At 40.2% G+C, this 19557-nt stretch overlaps 1 protein-coding gene, 1 long non-coding RNA gene and 2 pseudogenes across 2 annotated transcripts; 3 read left to right on the forward strand and 1 right to left on the reverse strand.

Annotated features, from left to right (window-relative positions):
• Positions 1-1239: 1239 nt before the first annotated feature.
• On the forward strand, positions 1240-4324 carry LOC148726815 (uncharacterized). Its single transcript, XM_088726380.1, has 2 exons — positions 1240-2952; positions 3047-4324. Exons 1-2 carry the CDS (start codon positions 1240-1242, stop codon positions 4322-4324), a joined length of 2991 nt encoding a protein of 996 aa, XP_088582506.1.
• Positions 4325-6062: 1738 nt separating this feature from the next.
• Positions 6063-7264, forward strand: LOC148726816 (uncharacterized; annotated as a pseudogene).
• A 4336-nt stretch (positions 7265-11600) lies between these two features.
• LOC148726817 (uncharacterized) lies at positions 11601-19503 on the reverse strand (annotated as a pseudogene).
• LOC148726818 (uncharacterized) lies at positions 13106-16491 on the forward strand. The gene is made up of 2 exons (XR_015989801.1): positions 13106-13465; positions 14177-16491. It is a non-coding gene; the product is annotated as an uncharacterized LOC148726818 (long non-coding RNA).
• Positions 19504-19557: the final 54 nt, after the last annotated feature.

A 19557-nucleotide genomic window follows, 5' to 3' on the forward strand; every position in this document is an offset into this window, starting at 1 on the left:
CCTATGTTTAATTATGCAACGTGTGCAGAATGCTGCGGCTAGACTTGTACTGAGTTTAAGTAAGTATTCGCATATTTCTCCTGCGCTTTGTCAACTCAGTCACTGGTTACCAGTACAACATCGTGTTCATTTTAAGATCATAATTTTAACATTTAAAGCTATTCATGGATGGGCGCCTAGGTATATCATTGAACTAATTAACATCAAGCCTAGGTCTGTATATAACTTTAGATCAAATCAAAGTTTATTACTTGACCCTCCTAAGGGAAAAATGCTTGCCACGTTGGGGGACAGATCATTCTCTGCTGCTGCCCCGTACTTGTGGAATGCTCTGCCAGCTGAATTACGTGATATTCAATCATTTTCCATTTTTAAATGTAAGCTGAAAACTTATTTATTTCGTGCAGCTTTCTCAAAGTACCCTGTCTGACAATTACTTTTATTAGTATTACTAATTAAGTTCCTTATTAAGATCCTTATTCCTAATCAAGATCCTTATTATGGATATTCCATATTATTCTTATTTTTAACATACATTGTTAATATTAATGTACACGTAATTAGTTTTATAAATTTGAATTTACTGTAGTATTCTAAGTTGTTAAGCGCTGTTGATCATTGAATGAAAATAGCGGTCTAGAAGTTATTAAATTAAATTAAATTAAATTAATTAATTACCATTCCCTAATTCCTTGGGGGTCATTTCGTGGTTGACAAAAGGAAAAAAGGGGGCCGTTTTGGCGTAAGGATCATTTCAGGGTCGGGATCATTTCGGGGGTTGTACAGGCCAAATTAAAATTGCAATTTTTAAACTGTAATAATCCCCCCTCCTGTTATGATATGTAAAACCTTCAGGAAATCAACATTTGCTTTTCTTCGACAAGACCGTTCTTGAATGTCGATCAGCTGATCTTTCTTATGTAACACTTAAAGGTTATGTAACCCTGGAATGTTATGTAACTTTCTGGACTGGTTATGTAATCGCTTCGTACATTCCAATCTAGTTCTCAAGTTACACGAGTGAACATTGAGATAAGTTAGTCGTCATGTTGTTGTTATATCGATAGCTCTAAAGGTAACCTGCCTCTCAAGTAATTAAAGTTTGTGTTCAAAGAAGCTTACTGGACTCAGACTCCCTATCTTGCTCTCTCGCGTCCTAAAGGACAAAACTTGGTGTCAGGAGGTGAGTAACATCCACGAGCTTTGTTGTTGTTAGTGGAAGTCAATTTTATTTTGGTCATGGCCTCGACCTCTGGTAGTCAGCAATCTTCTGGTTCATCGGCTGCTGCACCGATCTATACCACCACAGTACCGCTAGCCAAACCTCCAGAACCTCTTAATCTCGAAGACAGGTCACGTAGAGGCGATAACTGGTTACACTTTAAGAGAGCATGGCAAATCTATGAACGTGCGGCTGGAATCAGTCAAAAGGACGGCCCTGTCCGTGTTGCTCATTTTCTTAACATCGTTGGAAGAGAAGGAGTCCAATTGTTTGACACCTTTACCTTTGCTGAAGACGAAAGCGCTGACAATATTGATGACGTCCTGGCTAAATTTGAATCTCGTTGTCTACCGCAACGAAATCAGACGTATGAACGATACCTCTTCAACAAGAGAGAGCAAGAACCAGGAGAAAGTGTCGATCAATATTGCACAGCACTGATGCGCCTTTCTGAACACTGTGGGTTCATGACCCTAAGAGACAGCTTGATAAGAGACCGCCTCATCCTTGGAGTCAAGAATGATCGATCACGTAAGAAACTTTTAGAGAAAAAAGATCTCACTTTGGATAACGCCTTGGATATTTTACGAACACAAGAGTTAACTGATATACGCGCATTAGACATGACAACGGAGGAAGCTAATGTGAATAGGGTAAAGGCCAAGAAAACGAAACCGTCAAAGACCCAGTCTGAGGATACAACACCGCATAAACACGCCTCAGGTAAGAAGCGGACTCCTCCGTGGAAGCCAAGAGGGAAAAGTTCTGGTAACCCCAACAATGTATACACTCGAGAATGCAAGTTTTGTGGTACTGTTCACGAAATGAAAAAGTCAGCTTGCCCGGCTGTTGGCAAGAAATGCTCCAAATGTGGCAAAGAAGGACACTTTGCGAAAAAATGCGACACTCGCTCTGTCAATCACGTACAAGATTGTGAAATCTACAGCCATAAACCCTCCCCCACATCAGCTTATGTGACAGCGTGCCTTAATAATAATGCCGAAGTACAACTTCAGATTGATACAGGTGCTCCCTGTAACATCCTCCCCAAAAGTGCCTACATCCGAGCTACAGGAGACAAACAGTGTAAAAACCTTGAAAAGTCGTTTACAAGGCTCATCATGCCCAACAAGACTGTAGTCTGGCCACTTGGTCAAATCCGCCTACTTACTGAACGGAAAGGAAGAAAATATGGAGTTCTTTATCACATTGGGAAGCAAGATTTGACACCACTCCTCTGTCGAACGACGTGTGAAAAGATGAACCTGGTCAAAATCCTGGATGTTGACGTAAACGCGACTCACGACGAAAGAATTGACGTCTCGTCAAAGGTTAGAAGTGATCCTATCCTCTATGAATTTACCGATATCTTCACTGGGATTGGATGCCTTGAAGGAACCTACTCCATTCAAGTGGACGAAGGTTTCCGCCCGGTTGTACATCCGCCTCGTAAAGTACCAGTCCCACTTCGAGATACCCTCAAGTTAGAGCTGGATAACATGGTGAAGAGTGGTATCCTCGCCAAGGTAATTGAGCCGACATCATGGGTCTCTAGCCTTGTTATAGTGAAGAAATCTAACGGGAAAATACGAGTATGTCTGGATCCTCGAGATCTCAACCGCGCAGTGCAACGCTCGCATTATCCATTTCCAACTATCGAGGAAGTAGCAACTCGCCTTAGTGGTGCTAAAGTCTTTAGCGTGTTAGATGCCAAATGTGGATTCTGGCAAGTACAACTTGACGAAAGGAGTAGTTACTTGACAACCATGAACACACCTTTTGGTCGCTATCGATGGCTCAGAATGCCATTCGGAATAAACTCAGCCCCCGGAAGTATGGCAACAACGAATGCACGAGCTAGTAGAAGGACTCACAGGTGTTGAAGTCATTGCCGATGATTTCCTAGTTTGCGGTTTTGGAGACTCTAATGAAGCTGCAATTGCCAACCACGATCAGAATCTCAAGACTTTCCTCAATCGCTCAAGAGAAAGAAACCTTACTCTCAACAGCGAGAAGTTGAAACTTCGACAGTCACAAGTTCCTTTCATAGGACACCTCCTTACAGCGGAAGGCCTAAAACCTGACCCGTCAAAGGTACAGGCTATAGTGGACTACCCAGTGCCCACCAACCTCGCAGAACTCAAAACGTTTTTAGGAATGGTGCAGTATCTGGCGAAATTCTGCCAACATCTGTTTACAGCATCACAGTCTTTAAGACAGTTGGAAAAGAAGGAAATAGAATGGCATTGGCAACACCCTCAAGATAAAGCCTTCAAGGAGATTAAAGAGCTCATCACTATAGCCCTAGTCCTACAGTACTTCGACGTGAGCAAGAATGTCACTATACAGTGCGATGCCTCACAGTATGGCATTGGTGCAACTCTACTTCAGGAAGGACAGCCAGTTCACTACGCTAACAGAGCACTGACGTCGACAGAGCAAAATTACGCTCAAATTGAGAAGGAGCTCCTAGCTGTTCTGTTCTCTTGTGAGCACTTCGAACATTACATTTATGGCAAGCACGTCACAGTCGAAACAGATCACAAGCCTCTGATTGCTATACAGAAGAAGCCAATCAATACAGCTTCTAAGAGATTACAGCGTATGATGCTTCGTCTTCAAAGATTTGACCTGAATCTCACTTACAAGCCAGGCAAAGAGATGTATATTGCTGACGCACTCTCTCGCGTTCTACCTAGGCAGTCAAAGATACCAAATGCCAGCCCCTCATCCTGCTATAAAGATCTAGAAACTGTCAACTTTGTTGAAGACTTGTCGATATCAGAGTCGACACTTGCCAAGTTTCAAGTGGAAACGGCTAAGGATGAATCTTTACAGGCGTTGTCACAAGTTATACGCGCTGGCTGGCCTACAAAAACGTCCATGGTACCTACAAGCGCACAGCCTTTCTTCAAATACCGAGATGAAATGACGCTCCAAAATGGCCTAGTTTTTAAAGGAACGAAGATCGTTGTCCCAGAGAGCCTTCGCCGTGATATGATAGAAGAAAGACACAAGTCTCATCAGGGACTCCAAGTATGCCTTCGAAGGGCCAGAGAAGTTTTCTTCTGGCCAGGAATGTCTGCTCAAGAATCGTATTGATAAATGCTCCATATGCCAAAGTGTGAGACCTGAACAAGCCAGCGAACCTCTTCAGCCTCACCCGGTTCCTGACAGGCCATGGCAACGGGTTGGAACAGATTTGTTTACCTTCGAGAACCGAAACTACCTTGTATTAGTTGATTATTACAGCAACTTTATTGAGCTGGATCATCTTCCCGACACTTCGTCCCAGACAGTCATTCACAAGCTGAAGATGCATTTTTCGCGACATGGGGTACCCGATTACGTAGTTTCTGACAATGGTCCTCAGTATACATCCTCAGAGTTCCGAAGATTTGCAGCAACATGGAAGTTCACTCACGTCACTACGTCACCACACTATCCACAAGCTAATGGGATGGCCGAAAGTACAGTCAAAACCTGCAAGACTTTAATGAAGAAAGCTCTTCTGTCCCAATCCGATCCATATCTTGGTTTATTGGATCACCATAACACCCCCACTGCTGCGACAGGTATGTCTCCCTGCCAACGACTTTTTGGTCGCCGAACAAAGACACTTCTACCCTTCTCAGAGTCGTTACTCAAGACTGACCAAACAGTTCGTGATCTTCTCAAAAGGGATCGTGCCAAGCAAGCTAAACATTTCGACCAGCATGCTAAACAACTCTCAGAACTCAAATCAGGTGACCTAGCGCGCATGAAAATGCCTGGAGAAACAAAGTGGTCAAAAGCAGTTGTTTCTTCTAGAGTCGCACCTCGCAGTTACAAAGTTGAAGTCAATGGTAGATTCTACAGGCGCAATCGCAAGCAGTTGCGTTCTACCACGGAACCACTTCAAGAAACCCCCTTCAAAATGGACGAGATGACCTGACTGTTCCAGAGAATCTGCAGGAACAGAAACATCCCCCTCCAGCAAGTTCTCAAGTAGGAACGTCCCCTCCTAGATCTCAACTACCCCCAACACCTCAAACAACAGAGCTGAGTGCAAGACCACCTCAAGAAGCTACTACAACTGAGATAAGAACACGACATGGACGATTGATCAAGCCACCTAAAAAGTTTGACATTGAGTTATAGTTTAAAAAAAAAAAAAGAAAAAGGGAAAGATGTTATGATATGTAAAACCTTCAGGAAATCAACATTTGCTTTTCTTCGACAAGACCGTTCTTGAATGTCGATCAGCTGATCTTTCTTATGTAACACTTAAAGGTTATGTAACCCTCGAATGTTATGTAACTTTCTGGACTGGTTATGTAATCGCTTCGTACATTCCAATCTAGTTCTCGAGTTACACGAGTGAACATTGAGATAACTTATTCGTCATGTTGTTGTTATATCGATAGCTCTAAAGGTAACCTGCCTCTCAAGTAATTAAAGTTTGTGTTCAAAGAAGCTTACTGGACTCAGACTCCCTATCTTGCTCTCTCGCATCATAAAGGACAAAACTCCTCCTAATATATCCACCCTACCCAAGAATCACTAAAATTCACGAAACACCCCAAAACGGCGATTTGTGGAACAAGCGTAAGTCTCCTGCATTTCTTGAAACGCCATCGTGATAGCAAAAAGTGGAAAAAGAGTAAATTTGTCCAGAGGGAGTAGATAATATTTAGGCATAGGGCGGAACACACCGTTGTAGTAAAGAGGCTAACTGTGAGATTTGCAATGAAATACTGAAGAAAATGCAAAACCCGCGTCCGGAGAGTGATATAAGGGACTTTACAAACCAGAACGCGACGCAGTTTGAAAACACCAAAACCGAGAAGGGCCCGGGGCGTGAACGCCGTCACGAGCGCGGGAAAAACAAAGTTACGGATGCGAACGCGACGACAGTGACAGCTGTGCAAATCCTTTAAACTCCGCTAAACATATTTTCGTTTTATAGCTGCTGCTATACGTCATAAATGGCAACATTCAGAGAGGCAAGGGAAGCTTTATTGTTTGCCTATCAAGATGGAAGTATTGATGATACAGTGTTTGCCCTGTTGTAAGATTTAAATTCTTCTGAAAATCTCGAATTTCCTTATTGGAAGTATGGTCGCTTCGATCTTGATTCTATGACACATGATGAGTGTAAGACTGAGTTTCGGTTTTTCAAGAACGATATTTATTTACTCGGTGAAGTTCTTGATATTCCAGACATAATAAAATTCCCTAATTGCGTTCTTGTGGATGGAACGGAGGCTTTGAGCGTGCTGTTGAAACGTTTTGCATAGCCGTGTCGATTTGCAGATATGGTTGCTCGATTCGGGAGACCGGTTCCACAACTTCGCATGATTACAAACCGAATGATGGACTATTTGTTCGATGAATATAGCCACCTTCTCGCAGATTTAAATCAGCCATGGCTTTCCAGGGACCGTCTCCGTGATTTTGCAGCCACTATACATGATGAAGGAGCTCCACTCGAAAACTGTTGGGGTTTCAAAGACGGAACAGTGAGACCCTTATGTAAGCCAGTTGAAAACCAAAAAATTCTCTTTAACGGACATAAAAGGGTGCATGGGATAAAGTTTCAGTCCGTAGTTGCGCCAAATGGGCTTATCGCAAGTGCTTGGTCCAGTCGAGGGCAGGAGACACGACAGTGGTATGCTAGTCGACTCAGGACTTCTGCAAGAATTATCGCATTACTCATTTGCACCGGACGGGACACCCTTATGCGTTTATGGCGACCCTGCCAACCCTTTGCGTGTGCATTTACAAGGGCCCTTCAAAGGCGCTCATTTGACACCACCAGAGCAACAGTTCAACAAGGCCATGAGCCAAGTAAGAGTTTCGGTCGAATGGTTATTTGGGGACATTGTGAACTACTTTGCATTCCTAGATTTCAAGAAAAATTTAAAAATCGGCCTAAGTCCTGTTGGCAAAATGTACATTGTAAGCGCGCTCTTGAGAAACGTACACAGTTGTCTTTATCAATCAAGTACTTAGAAGTTCTTTAGAATAGATCCACCCAAAATCCAGGACTATTTCAATTAGGTTTCTGAGTTCCAATGTATTCTGCACTTATTACTCATTTTCAAAAGGTTATACAGCCATACATTTGCACTGTGGTCACTATAACACAACGGGGAAGGAGGAAAAGTCCTAGAAAAATATATCGAGTCTAGAGCAATGTATAACATAAAATTATAATGCCTGCAACCTACTTACCACCCGCTCCTACCCCTTATCCTGCACAAGAAAACTGCGGTGCCACTGTTGAAATACAAACGCTGCTCGCTGACAGAAAACGTTGGTCGTGACTTTTGTCAAAACAAAGACAATAGTTAATACAATATACAACTGGTTTTCAAAATCAAGCGACAGCTATACCAGCCTTACTGGTGAATTTAAAATGAATTAGGTAGCTATTTGTTCACAAGTTTGTCCAACAAACTCATCAGTGCTTTAGTTTGGTCTTGTTACTTTCTCAACATCAGTTGTTGTGACACTAAGAGTTGCTGTTGCTGCTATTGTTGTTGTTCAAGCATTAGCCGCATCATTTCACTTTGTTGTTGCTGAAACTGGCGTTGCTGATCAATGCTCGCCTGTAGACGTTTTACATCCAGATAGTGTTGCTCCTTTTTCAGCTGGAGTTCCTCAAGTTTAAGTTCCTGGTCTTTTTCCGCTTTTTTAGACAGGAACAACATGGTCTCGCTGCCACTTCTCCGTTCCCTTTTCTTGACTTTTTCCTGATCATTTTCGTCTGAATGTCTCTTCATCGTCTCCGACACTTTCTCAAGTGCTTTACGTCTCATATCTGTCGCCTTTGCCTTCTCTTTTTCAGCCTTTTCTTTCACACTTTCGCCGTCCTCTTTCATTTCTGCATCAGCCATTTCTTCGAGAGCCATAATTTCTTCCACTAAGTTTTCAGGTTCTGTGGGCTCGGGCGGCGCGATGCCCGAACTCCTTTCCTCAGCTCTCAATTTCTTTTTGACTCGGTTAATTAAAATAACCACATGATCCCTTAAGGACCTTTTATCCACAGCAAAGAAAGGTTTGGGACAGGTATTCAAAGTATTGGCTATTCGATCCCAAATTTCGCTTCTTTGCGACGAACCCTCTCTTGTTTTCAACGGATTCTCGGAAACAACCTCTCTGCATAACAGGACATCATGCTCGCTTGTCCAGTACACCACATTACTGCGTGAAAAAAGAACAGTCTGTTTTAGTTTGTTTTCAATGAAGAACACAAATATAAAGTTTAAACTCACTTTCGTCGTATAGTTAAGCAGGACAGGAAATTGAATCTTCTAATAAACTAAATTGGACTTACTTGCCAGTTTTCGACTTTGGTATCGAACTCGGTGGGTCTGCGTGTTGTCCATTCATCGTAGCTGTAATCAATTGACCTGCAGTAAAAGGCAAATTAAAATGTTTGCTCGGTATTTTTTACAATGAATAACACTTTCATGGACTCAGGTAAACAGTTTTTCCTATAAGGTAGCAGAAGAAAATCTAATTCTAGTTGAAATTCAGTAGAAACTACTCACGTTTTCTGCAAACGCTGCAAGTGCCAACCTCGTGTTCTGAACGTGAAGAAGACGCGTTGCAGTTTAGCGCCAAGCATGCGCAGTGAAGCACTTTGTGAGCAAATTACTTCCGGGTTACCTTTGAAAAGGCAAATCATCTACGCGTGACGAATAAAATGTGAAACTTGCATAAAACGATCAAAGAAGCATATCGAATGAGCGAATTGGAATTGAAAACATGAACAAGAATGTCGCATAGTGACACTTAAATGATGCATTGCAAAACTTCAACGTCTTACTTTGCACTGCGAGTCTGTAAATGCTGCACTACAAAACTCCAATGTCGCACAGTGAAACTTAAATTTCGAAAAATAAAACTCCAATGTGGCAGGGTGAAACTTCAATGTCGAACTACGAAACCAAGAAAATAAAAATGTAAAATGAACATCAAAATGAAAGTTGAATTTTGGCGGGGATATAACGCCATAAACAGGAAACAAGAGACTAACTGCATGACAACAGTTGAATAATAATTGATGACGTTTATTGACTCTGTAACAGTTTATTGGCGTGGTCACAAAGGAATCACGCTGCCTGGTAACGATGCCGCTGTCGAATAAATATGGCGCGCCTTTCCAATAAATATTCAAACAACCTTAATATAAAATACATCCATTATATTTCTTCGCCATATTTTTTATTTCCTTTCTATGTATTTTTTATTTTACTTCTTTATTTTTCATTTTCCTTCTATATATTTTTAAATCTCTTCGTATCAATTTACATATACGTGTTTAGCTCATCTATTTTCTATTTTTTCTCTTTATTTTATATGCGTTCTATATTTTTTACATTTATTCCATGTGTTTTTTTCGTTTCCAGTGGGATTTTTTATTTTCTTTCTATTTAGTATGCAAACGTCATAACATGACCGCGATGCACTTTTCCGGCAATTTCAAAAGCAAAAGGGCGGATGGCAACGAGAGAGGCCTTTACAACCTCGTAGAATCTCTTCGTACCCTGTTGATTGGTATTCAGAATTTAAAGACACAAGATGTCTCCGTTGATTACTTTGAACAAGCTAACGTGCGTCCGGAAGATGCTATTTTAACTTTACAGTCGCTATTGCATAGTGTATGGAAAAGTGAGGACTCTGTCCTTCAAGATTTCAAGACAATAATAGGAGCTGTTTTGACAAAAGTACGCTTTGTTTTTCGTGCAATGACAAAGTACGAGGATAGAAATTCTGTTGAAGCAACTATATCAAATTCATTCGCTTGTCCTACCACTAAACTAACAACTGCAGGAAGACCAATAATCGTCATCGAAAGAGAACAGATCGAATTCTAACGCGAACTGCATTTCTCCTGGGAAAAAATCGCTAGTTTGTTTGGTATCAGTGAAAGTACTTTACGTCCAAGAAGACAGGAATTAAATTTGGATGATGACAAAGAAAACTGGACTTCCTTGTCAAGTGGACAGTAATTTATAGACTGAGGTTATCTATGCTAGTAGCTTATTTGGTTTAAGCTTATTATCAGTGTGTTTGGATAAGGATGATATAGTCTCGGGTAAAATAAATCTCAGAAGCCGTACCTTTGGTCAAAATATTTTAGGTTCCCCTAAGTCCCATCTCACACAATGATGTACGGTACTTCAAACTTTGTAATTAAACGTTAACTAGAACTTGTTTTCAAATTCTCAGCTTGAAGACGCTGTCAAAGAAATCAGAAGCATTACTCCAAACATTGGACAACGAAGATTGCTTGGAGCTCTCCGAGCAAGGGGATTTCGAATCCAGCGATGAAGGGTTCATTACTGTCTTCGTAGACCGTGACAAGACCCACTTGGGATAGCACTTCGCTGGATTACTCCAGTTTACCGTCGGAAGTACTCTATACCAACGCCAAACGCTTTGTGGCACATAGACAGAAACCACAAGCTCACCAGGTACAGGTTTGTTGTGCACTGCTGTGTTGATGGGTATTCAAGGGTTATTATGTATGCCACCCTAACTGATAACAGCCGAGCAAACACAGTGTTGGAGCTCTTCATCAAGGGCGTACAAGAGTTTGGCTTACCTTCAAGGGTAAGAAGCGATCATGGACTGGAAAATGTTGGAGTGGCACAGTACATGTTGGAAAATAGAGGATTAAACAGAGGAAGGATCGTAACGGGAAGCTCTGTCCACAACTGCCGTGTTGAGCGCGCTCACAAAGATGATACGCTGGTGTACTTTGTCACTTTGCCAATATCTTTAGTGGAATGGAAGACATGGGTCTTCTTGACCCATTAAATGAAGTACATTTATTTTCATTGCACTTTGTCTACATACCAAGGATAAATAGGGCATTGCAACACTTCATTAGTCAATGGAACAATCACCCTGTCTCCAGTGAACATCAATTATCTCCCCCACAAACTTTTGCCTCTGGGATTTTGGAAAACATGCACTCTGGATACTCTGGAGTTGAAAGAAATCTACATCCAAATGAAATTCTATTGTATGGGTTTGATCCAGATGAACCTATCCCGCTAGACGACAACGATTACCAGGTCTCAATACCAGCTGTTGATGTTCAGCTGACACCACAACAACTGCATATCTTGGAAGTCTCCTGTCACGCTTTGAATGACGATGGTGAACATGGTAGAAGTCAATATTTGAGAAGCATGGACATCCTTAGGAATCAGGTCAACATATAGGAAACTTTGCTGAGATAAGGCCGTTTTGGTGGTAACAATCTTTAAAACAGGTGCTCCCAGCATTCAACTAACCTAAAATTCGCTGTTAGAGAGTGAAAATAGGGCCTAGAGTTAAGATCAATTAACGTCTATGAAACAGGTACCACTATGACAGATTGAAATCGCAAACAGTGTGAAGTTTATTATTTGCCTTTAAATTGTATCGATCAGAATAGTTCAAAAAATGCAACTTAACCTTTACAACAGTAAGGAAAAAAATTCATAAGAATCTCAACAAAATAGTTCTAAACAGCTGCGCTCACTTGAAAATGTCAACTTTGAACAGATAACAAGCTTGCTACTACAATCAGCCATTAGGTAATGATTTCCCAGTATGATTTACCAAAAAATAATTTGTGCACAGTTGCTAAATGTTTTAAAACCGTACATACCTATCCAAGGCAAAAATGATATTATCACTCTGTTTTAAATCAGCTCAGTTGCATTTGCCATCACAATGGTGTTCTTTTAGTCACAAGGCATATTATACAATATCCATTTCCCAATAATCTGATGCAAGTATTGCACTGAACTCCTCTCTAAGTTCAGGAAATGACTGATAAGTCGAGGATAGCTCCAACAGAGTATTACAAGTGTGGGCAATTGGTCGGCGACTCAAACCAGATAAGTTGGTAAAATTTACTTGGATTGCATCAAAAAGCATTAACTCAGACCCACTGATAAACCTTACAAACTTTGATAATTTCTGAGGCGTGTCAAGGCCCGTAAAATACCGTTTGAGAAACTTAAGGCTTTCTCTTTCCCCATCACTCTCAGGGTTTTCCTCTAGGCAACTAAGGATTTTGCTTGTGGATGGTATTAAAAATTCATACCTTTTGGAAATTGCTGCAAAATCAGGAAAACTAGGAAGAAGTGTAGAAACTATATCCTTCCAGCAGTCTGCAATATACTGTGGCTTCTGCAGCAGCTCCTTATTGGCTATTTCTTCAATAACTTGACTAACATTCTCGGAATTTACCATAATTCGACAGTTATAGTTACTAAAAACTTCTAAAAGCTGGAACATCTCATCTTCATCATCCCACTTCACATGACTAGCGAGGCACTTGTCAGTCAAACATGTTTCATCTACTGAAATATAATTTCTAAAGGATTGAGTCAGCATAGCACTAGTTACTGCAGATTCCCCCCACATGACGAGCTTTGCTCAAGAAAAAAATTCTCAGCAGGCATCGTAAACTGATGCCGAGGTTTGGGGAAGAAGGCGTTGGGTGGATGTCATCACATTAATTACACCACAATGTAATTATACAGATTAGCGCCCACGAATCCACGAGAGATACGCGATTGCGTGCGAGTTAACGCGGGGTCATCTGTTGGCGATGAAAATCAAAATCATGAAATGAAATGAAGTTTGTTGTGCGCGTAATGGTCATAAAATACTGCGTTTTCTCTGTTTCTGCCTGTTTCCTTCTAACGACATTTTTAATCACGTAGTCTTTCAAAGATCCTTCCTTTTCACAGAAGAGGCAATACCGGCGAGGCGCCGTATTCGAAAAGCCTTTCTTTCGATTATTTAGGTATGATTCTTTCGCTTGGTTTGCCATAAAACAGTAAAAAAAGATATCGCAATTTTCATGTGTCGTACGACCTTGATAACAACCGTATCGAATTTCCAGTATTGCGTCACTTGGTGGATCGATCAGTGTTCACGCTTTGCGATCGTAGTACACGATGTTATTGTTTTGGTACAAAACCTGTGGCGGTCGCACGACTTGGCCTCGTATCCTGGTTAAATTCTTACCAATATTATATTATTAAACCTCGACGAGATTTTTCATGTCGAAATGTCGAAAAGCATCATGTTTTCGATTTCGAAACCATTCGAAATGAAGTCATAGAGGCAGTCGGATTTTCGACGTGCGGCTTTCCACCGGCTAACTTAACCACGCAGAGTCTTTGCAGGATTACAAGTGCCACACTTGACCCTTGCAAGCATTGGTATCTACTTTTGAAAGAGGTGTGTGACGTTCCTTTGCGTAAATATTTCATATGCGATGTATTTAAGATATTTCCCGACGAAATCCAAAGTGTGGCGACACGGGAACTTCAGCCGGCCAACTCATCGTTCGGAGTAGTGGGGTTAGCCAGGATTCCCGACGTCGTTAACGTTGTGTTCACGTTCTGTCTAATAGCTGGTCTATCTTCTTCGTAATAAACAATCCCCGACGAACTTATTAAATCTGCGGGATTTATGACTATCGTAAATCTGGTGAACTCCGCCACGCTAGACTTTGAGCCCGAAGGCGCGAAAAATTTATCTTTTGGCGCCAAACTCAGTCACGACTCCGAAGAGCTCGCTTCCTAACTTACCGAAAGATCAGCTAGAGTAAATTCCCTTGGAGTGGAACTGAAGAAGCTTCGAACACAGATTTCTCATCTCGAATCAGCATGGAGTCAATTTTACAGACCCTTTTTTCCACCTCAATGTTCGTACCTTGTCGTGGTGAGGTGGCTTGAGTGCCTCAATGACCAATTGCAATACAATGCCTTTAAAGAATTCAGCTTCAGTTGGTGGGCTGTATTTTTTGCAAGGTAGAGGCCAGACTAACACGGACTTTGTCATTGTAGTTATTGTTATGATTATTATAATTATCGTTATTATTAATGATTTTGTTATTGTTATCATTATCTTTATGATTGTTATTGAATCATTTTCAAAATGAAATAGGCTGCTCAATGAGGATGGCATGCTGAGGCAAGTAGATTTTCATTTATTTACCCCCCCTCCCCCCAAGTAGAAATTCAAGTGTTTCTGATAGTTTTTCTCTTCAATAGATTGTTAGAATGCAGAAGATTTTCTAAGACACATTGTACAGAGGGCTTGTCTTAAGTAGTTGTTTTCTGATTCAAAACCACCTGCCTAGTTCTGTTTCTCTTGGGTAGTTAGTCCATGGACTGTTGTTATCTGATGGCAGAACTAAAAGGTAGATCTGTTTCTCTTGGGTAGTCAGTCCATTATGGGCTGTTGTTATCTGATGGCAGAACCACCAATCTGTTCTGTTTCTCTTGGGTAGTCAGTCTATGGACTGTTGTTATCTGATGGGAGAACCAGTCCCTATTTTTTTCAGCTCTATACAGTCAGTGTTTTATGGACAGTTATTTTTATCTGATGGCAGTTTTAGCTTGCTCTTTTTGTTTTGAAAAATGTTTTGCTTATGCTGTTTGTCACGTATCATCTGTTATTAGTCGGAGGCACTTTGGTCAATCAATGCTATCATTGTCTTCATTATTATTATTATAATTGTTAATTCAGCTGCTACTCTTCTCTCTTTGCCACAGGGCCCACTACAGACAGCACTAGCTTAATAAAGTCCCAAAACCTTTCACAATGAGCCAACTCAAGAATTGCAGTCCTGAACAGTTTTTGGGGTTTTCCTGGCTTTTCTTGAGATTATTTTGTCTCAGTTTCATTTACTTGGATACTCATTCAGCTAGACTAACAATAACACCATTTTGTTCATAGATAAACATTGAAATAATCATAATAGTAATATAAATGATAATAATAATGATTTGTTATTGTTATCATTATCATTATCTTTATGATTGTGATCATCATTTTCAAATTGAAATAGGCTGCTCAATGAGGATGGCATGCTGAGGCAAGTAGATTTTCATTTATTTACCCCCCCTCCCCCCAAGTAGAAATTCAAGTGTTTCTGATAGTTTGTCTTTTCAATAGATTGTTAGAATGCAGAAGATTTTCTAAGACACATTGTACAGAGGTCTTAAATAGTTGTTTTCTGATTCAAAACCACCTGCCTAGTTCTGTTTCTATTGGGTAGTTAGTCCATGGACTGTTGTTATCTGATGGCAGAACTAACAGGTGGATCTGTTTCTCTTGGGTAGTCAGTCCATTATGGGCTGTTGTTATCTGATGGCAGAACCACCGATTTGTTCTGTTTCTCTTGGGTGGTCAGTCTATGGACTGTTGTTATCTGATGGCAGAACCAGTCCCTATTATTTTTTCAGCTCTATGCTGTCAGTGTTTTATGGACAGTTATTTTTATCTGATGGCAATTTTAGCTTGCTCTTTTTGTTTTGAAAAGTGTGTTGCTTATGCTGTTTGTCATGTATCATCTGTTATTAGTCATAGGGTGACTTTGGTCAATCAATGCTATCATTGTCCTTAGTATTATTATTATTAATTCAGCTGCTACTCTTCTCTCTTTGACACAGGGCCCACTACAAACAGCACTAGCTTAATGAAGTCCCAAAACCTTTCACAATGAGCCAACTCAAGAATTGCAGTCCTGAACAGTTTTTGGGGTTTTTTTGTCTTTTCTTAATTTGTTTTTGCCCCAGTTTCAATCACTTGGATACTCATTCAGCTAGACTAACAATAACACTATTTTCTTTATAGATAAACATTGAAATAATCATGATAGTAATATGAATGATAAAAATAATGATTAGATTAATGGAAGTAATCATAGGAATTATAACCATCAGGATAATGAACATTATTTCTCTAACTATTGTAAATATTTTTATCATTATTATTATTATTATTATTATTATTATCATTATTGTTATCATTGTTATTATTATTTCCATCATGAATTATTAGAGATGCTTGGAAAAAAATGATCTATAGTTCCCTCCAACTCATTATTCTTTCAGTTAAGTGAATTAAGACTTTGTGAACAGTTACTGCTTTATTCTGTCATTCCTGATGACCATAGAAATGGTGAAAGTCCACAGATATTATCCCTCTAAGAGTTTCTCCAGGTGTTTTTTTTTCCTCTGAATTTGGTTATAACAGAATGAAGGGCATCAGAGTATAGTGCGCCCAGCTAGACATGAATTGCATTAATATTACAGGGTCACTTTGCTGTATTCAGGGTTTAATCTTAGCCTTCTACAGACAAGTTTGTTCCTCTAAATGCAAAACACATTTTATCGTTTTTTAAAACAAACTTACAAAAACTGCCAAGAAACAGCTACTAAATTTATGGAAACATGACGAACAAGTCAACTAGACTGTGTACTACACATCATTGAAATCAAAGTATCACTTTAGGAACATAAAATCGCAAGGTCAGTTTCCCATTTTTAGTGCCTGAGAAAAGATCAGGCCACCAGATTACTTCAAATTCGCTGGTTGCTCGTCCATCTCAGTTTCCAACAACCATTTTAGTTTACTGGGTGAGAATCGTGCTTGATTTCTTGCCCCATGCTCTTTAATTGGCCGCCTGTAAAGCTTGTTGAGAGTTTAACAGCTACTACTTGCAGCAACCTCCATATTCCCCTGATAGCTTTTCTTAACTCTAATGGTACAGAACTTTGATGACTCAGACCAGAAATAACATCATTCACTCTACCATCCCTGTAATAAAAAACTTTGGATTTTTCTCTCCATACAGGGGGCCGAAAATGTATTTTTACCTTCGCACGTTTATAAAAGCATTCGGCATGCCTGCTAACAAAGCTTGGATGTATGTTTCAGGAACTTAGTATCTTTCAACTCGACACCATTTGCCTGAAACCAAAATAGTAATTACGAAAGTTAAGAGATTATTTACTTCTGGAGTGAAATGTACTAAATGATTTGCCCTTTCAAACATAAACCTGAGTTATCAGGTTTTGTCAATCACAAAATTACACGCCGGGTTATTAGTATTCCTTGGGGACCTTCCTATATTATCATAAATATCTAAGACAAGCAGGTCATTTAGCTAGGTAATCTATGTTAAAAACCGCGCTGTACAGCACTTAGAATTATTTTCCTCACTCATTTTTGTCACACTGCAACTTCGCGTACTACGCAATTATTACTACGCAGTCATATCTGGTGTCCAATTGGGAGAGCTTATTATTTTTGTTTTAGAGGTGAATTGCGATTTCTTGTATGTCCCCTTTTTCGTCGGAGAAAAGCTCGAACAAATACTGAAAGTAATGAGTAAGTCACTATGAACAACTAGTGCAAAGTGACAGCACTATCGAGCCAAACTGAGAACTGTTCTTTAATGATTTTTAACATGAACCACCAATTCTTACTATTTTTAATTTCTGCGTTTTAATAGACTTTGACATGTTCTTGAGAAGATATTAAATCGGTTAGCGCTGTTGTTCCCTTCTAAATTATTTTGGTGGAAGCGCCTCAGAAGACACTTGTTTAACTAAAACCATGTTGGGCGACGTTATATTTTGACTGCACAACCCGCAATTAAATTTAATTTTAACAGCTACTCGAGTGTGTGAAGAACGGAAAAGAGCAAAATTACATACCATCGGCCTTTCGATGCACGGACGAATTAAAACTTTTTACAATTCCACTTATCCATTGCTTGTAACTGATAGACCTTGTCCTTATTCTTGCGGGAGGCCGTACGATCTGTTGTCCATTGTAGAACTTGGCAAACTTAGCGCACTTCTTCGAGCGCAACAATGTGATCTTTCGATTCTCTATCTCACTAGCGCAGTTGTTGTGTTGAACATGGACGAATAATACATCGCAGCGTGTCTTGTAGATAGCTAGAGATGCCATGCATGTTTAGGATAAGCGCTGAATATGGACGAGCGTTAAAGCCGCCACTGAAAAAGCACAATCGACCGTTTTTCATTGTAAGGATCAGGTCTGTCACACAGCTGTCAGAATTAAAGAGAGGAAGAACGTCGATCTCGCTCACCTAAGTAGCGAAGTACACCACGAGCGGCGACGATGATCAAACACCTGGAAGATCACCGTGGTGTCCCTCTACTCTATGGTATCATAACCAAGAGCGAGCCCTTTCGACTTGTCACTAAGTTTTACGGTTTATAAAACAAAGGCCCCGCTCTACACAAAGCCTTAAAGAATGAAACACTAGAAAAGCTTACTTAGCTTGGAATTATAAAAATCTCCTTTCTTAAAAATCGAGGATTTTCATGGTTTCCGTAACTTCGTATTTTTCCAAATTTCCTCTTTTACATGTTATGCCGTTTTGCATTTTCTTCAACGTACAATTTAGTTCAGCGTCGATCATTTATCATCCTTAGAAGAAAATATTCTGATCTTTACGTTTAACTATAAAATTGCTTTGGCTTACATTGTGCGCTTAAAAGGAGCGTTAAATTAAACATGAGTTGATTCCACGCGAGGGTTTTACCTGGAAAAATGCCAGCACACGAGAGACACCGACATTACCGCGTGTCCCTTTCTGGAAAACATTCGTGTTATGACAAGAAAGGTCAGCTTAAGGGTTTTGGGTTACCCAAACTATGCAATTTTGACGCCGAAAAGTGCCAAAAAGTAATTACAGAAACTTCATCCGCAACACCTTGAACGTGCTGTGGGCGCGAACTGAGATCTTCTCTTACAGTTAATAATTGCCAGCCGGAACTCAAATCCGGCTTAGCCTAATTTGCATAAATTTTTTTGGTGGGCATAGCTCGTCATGAAAGACAGGCAAGGAACGTTTGAGACAGAAGGACTGGTAGGTATTGACAGGCAAAATATCTTTCCACCAAAATTCTGCCAACAGCAACCCATTCATCCCTTTGATAGTCATGTCTTACAAATGGTACGCGCTCATTTTCTCCAACAAAAAGGGAATCATATGTTTCGAAAAAAGAAAGAAAACATCTCTAAGCAACCCAACACCTCTGCCCACCTCTTTAACTCCCCTAGCATCAATAACAATTATCTCTATGTCCTGACTCATAATTAATGGATCTCGGAATAAGTCAATCAAATCCTTCTTAATATTTAGCCTGTGCACTTGGATGCTACGTTTTGGTGGCAGTTGAGGTACAGGTACTAATACAGACACAGGTACATGCTCAGATGATACATAAACAATATCAGAGTTACTGCCCGTCTCTATATCATTTAACTCTGTATTTTGATGTGATGTTTCTGCTTCAGTTGGAAATGGTCCACAATAAGGTTGTGCAACATCCTGGCAGGGGTGGGGCACCACAGCTGGATCTGGCCTCCCATCACTCTCCCCAAATGAAAACAACACAAAGCTTCTTTGTGCTCTACTAACACTAAAAAGAAATAATAACTTGTCACAAACCCATAAAAAACAAAGCGAACTAAGTGGCAATGATGTAACAAACTAT

This window comes from Stylophora pistillata, chromosome 7, assembly GCF_964205215.1.
Source record: "Stylophora pistillata chromosome 7, jaStyPist1.2, whole genome shotgun sequence".
Classification (NCBI taxonomy): Eukaryota; Metazoa; Cnidaria; class Anthozoa; order Scleractinia; family Pocilloporidae; genus Stylophora; species Stylophora pistillata.

Coding starts and splice junctions, on each gene's coding strand:
- LOC148726815 (XM_088726380.1), top strand. CDS start 1,240: ATGGCCTCGACCTCTGGTAGTCAGCAATCTTCTGGTTCATCGGCTGCT. Junction 2,953..3,046: donor CCAAATGTGGATTCTGGCAA/GTACAACTTGAC, acceptor GAATAAACTCAG/CCCCCGGAAGTATGGCAACA.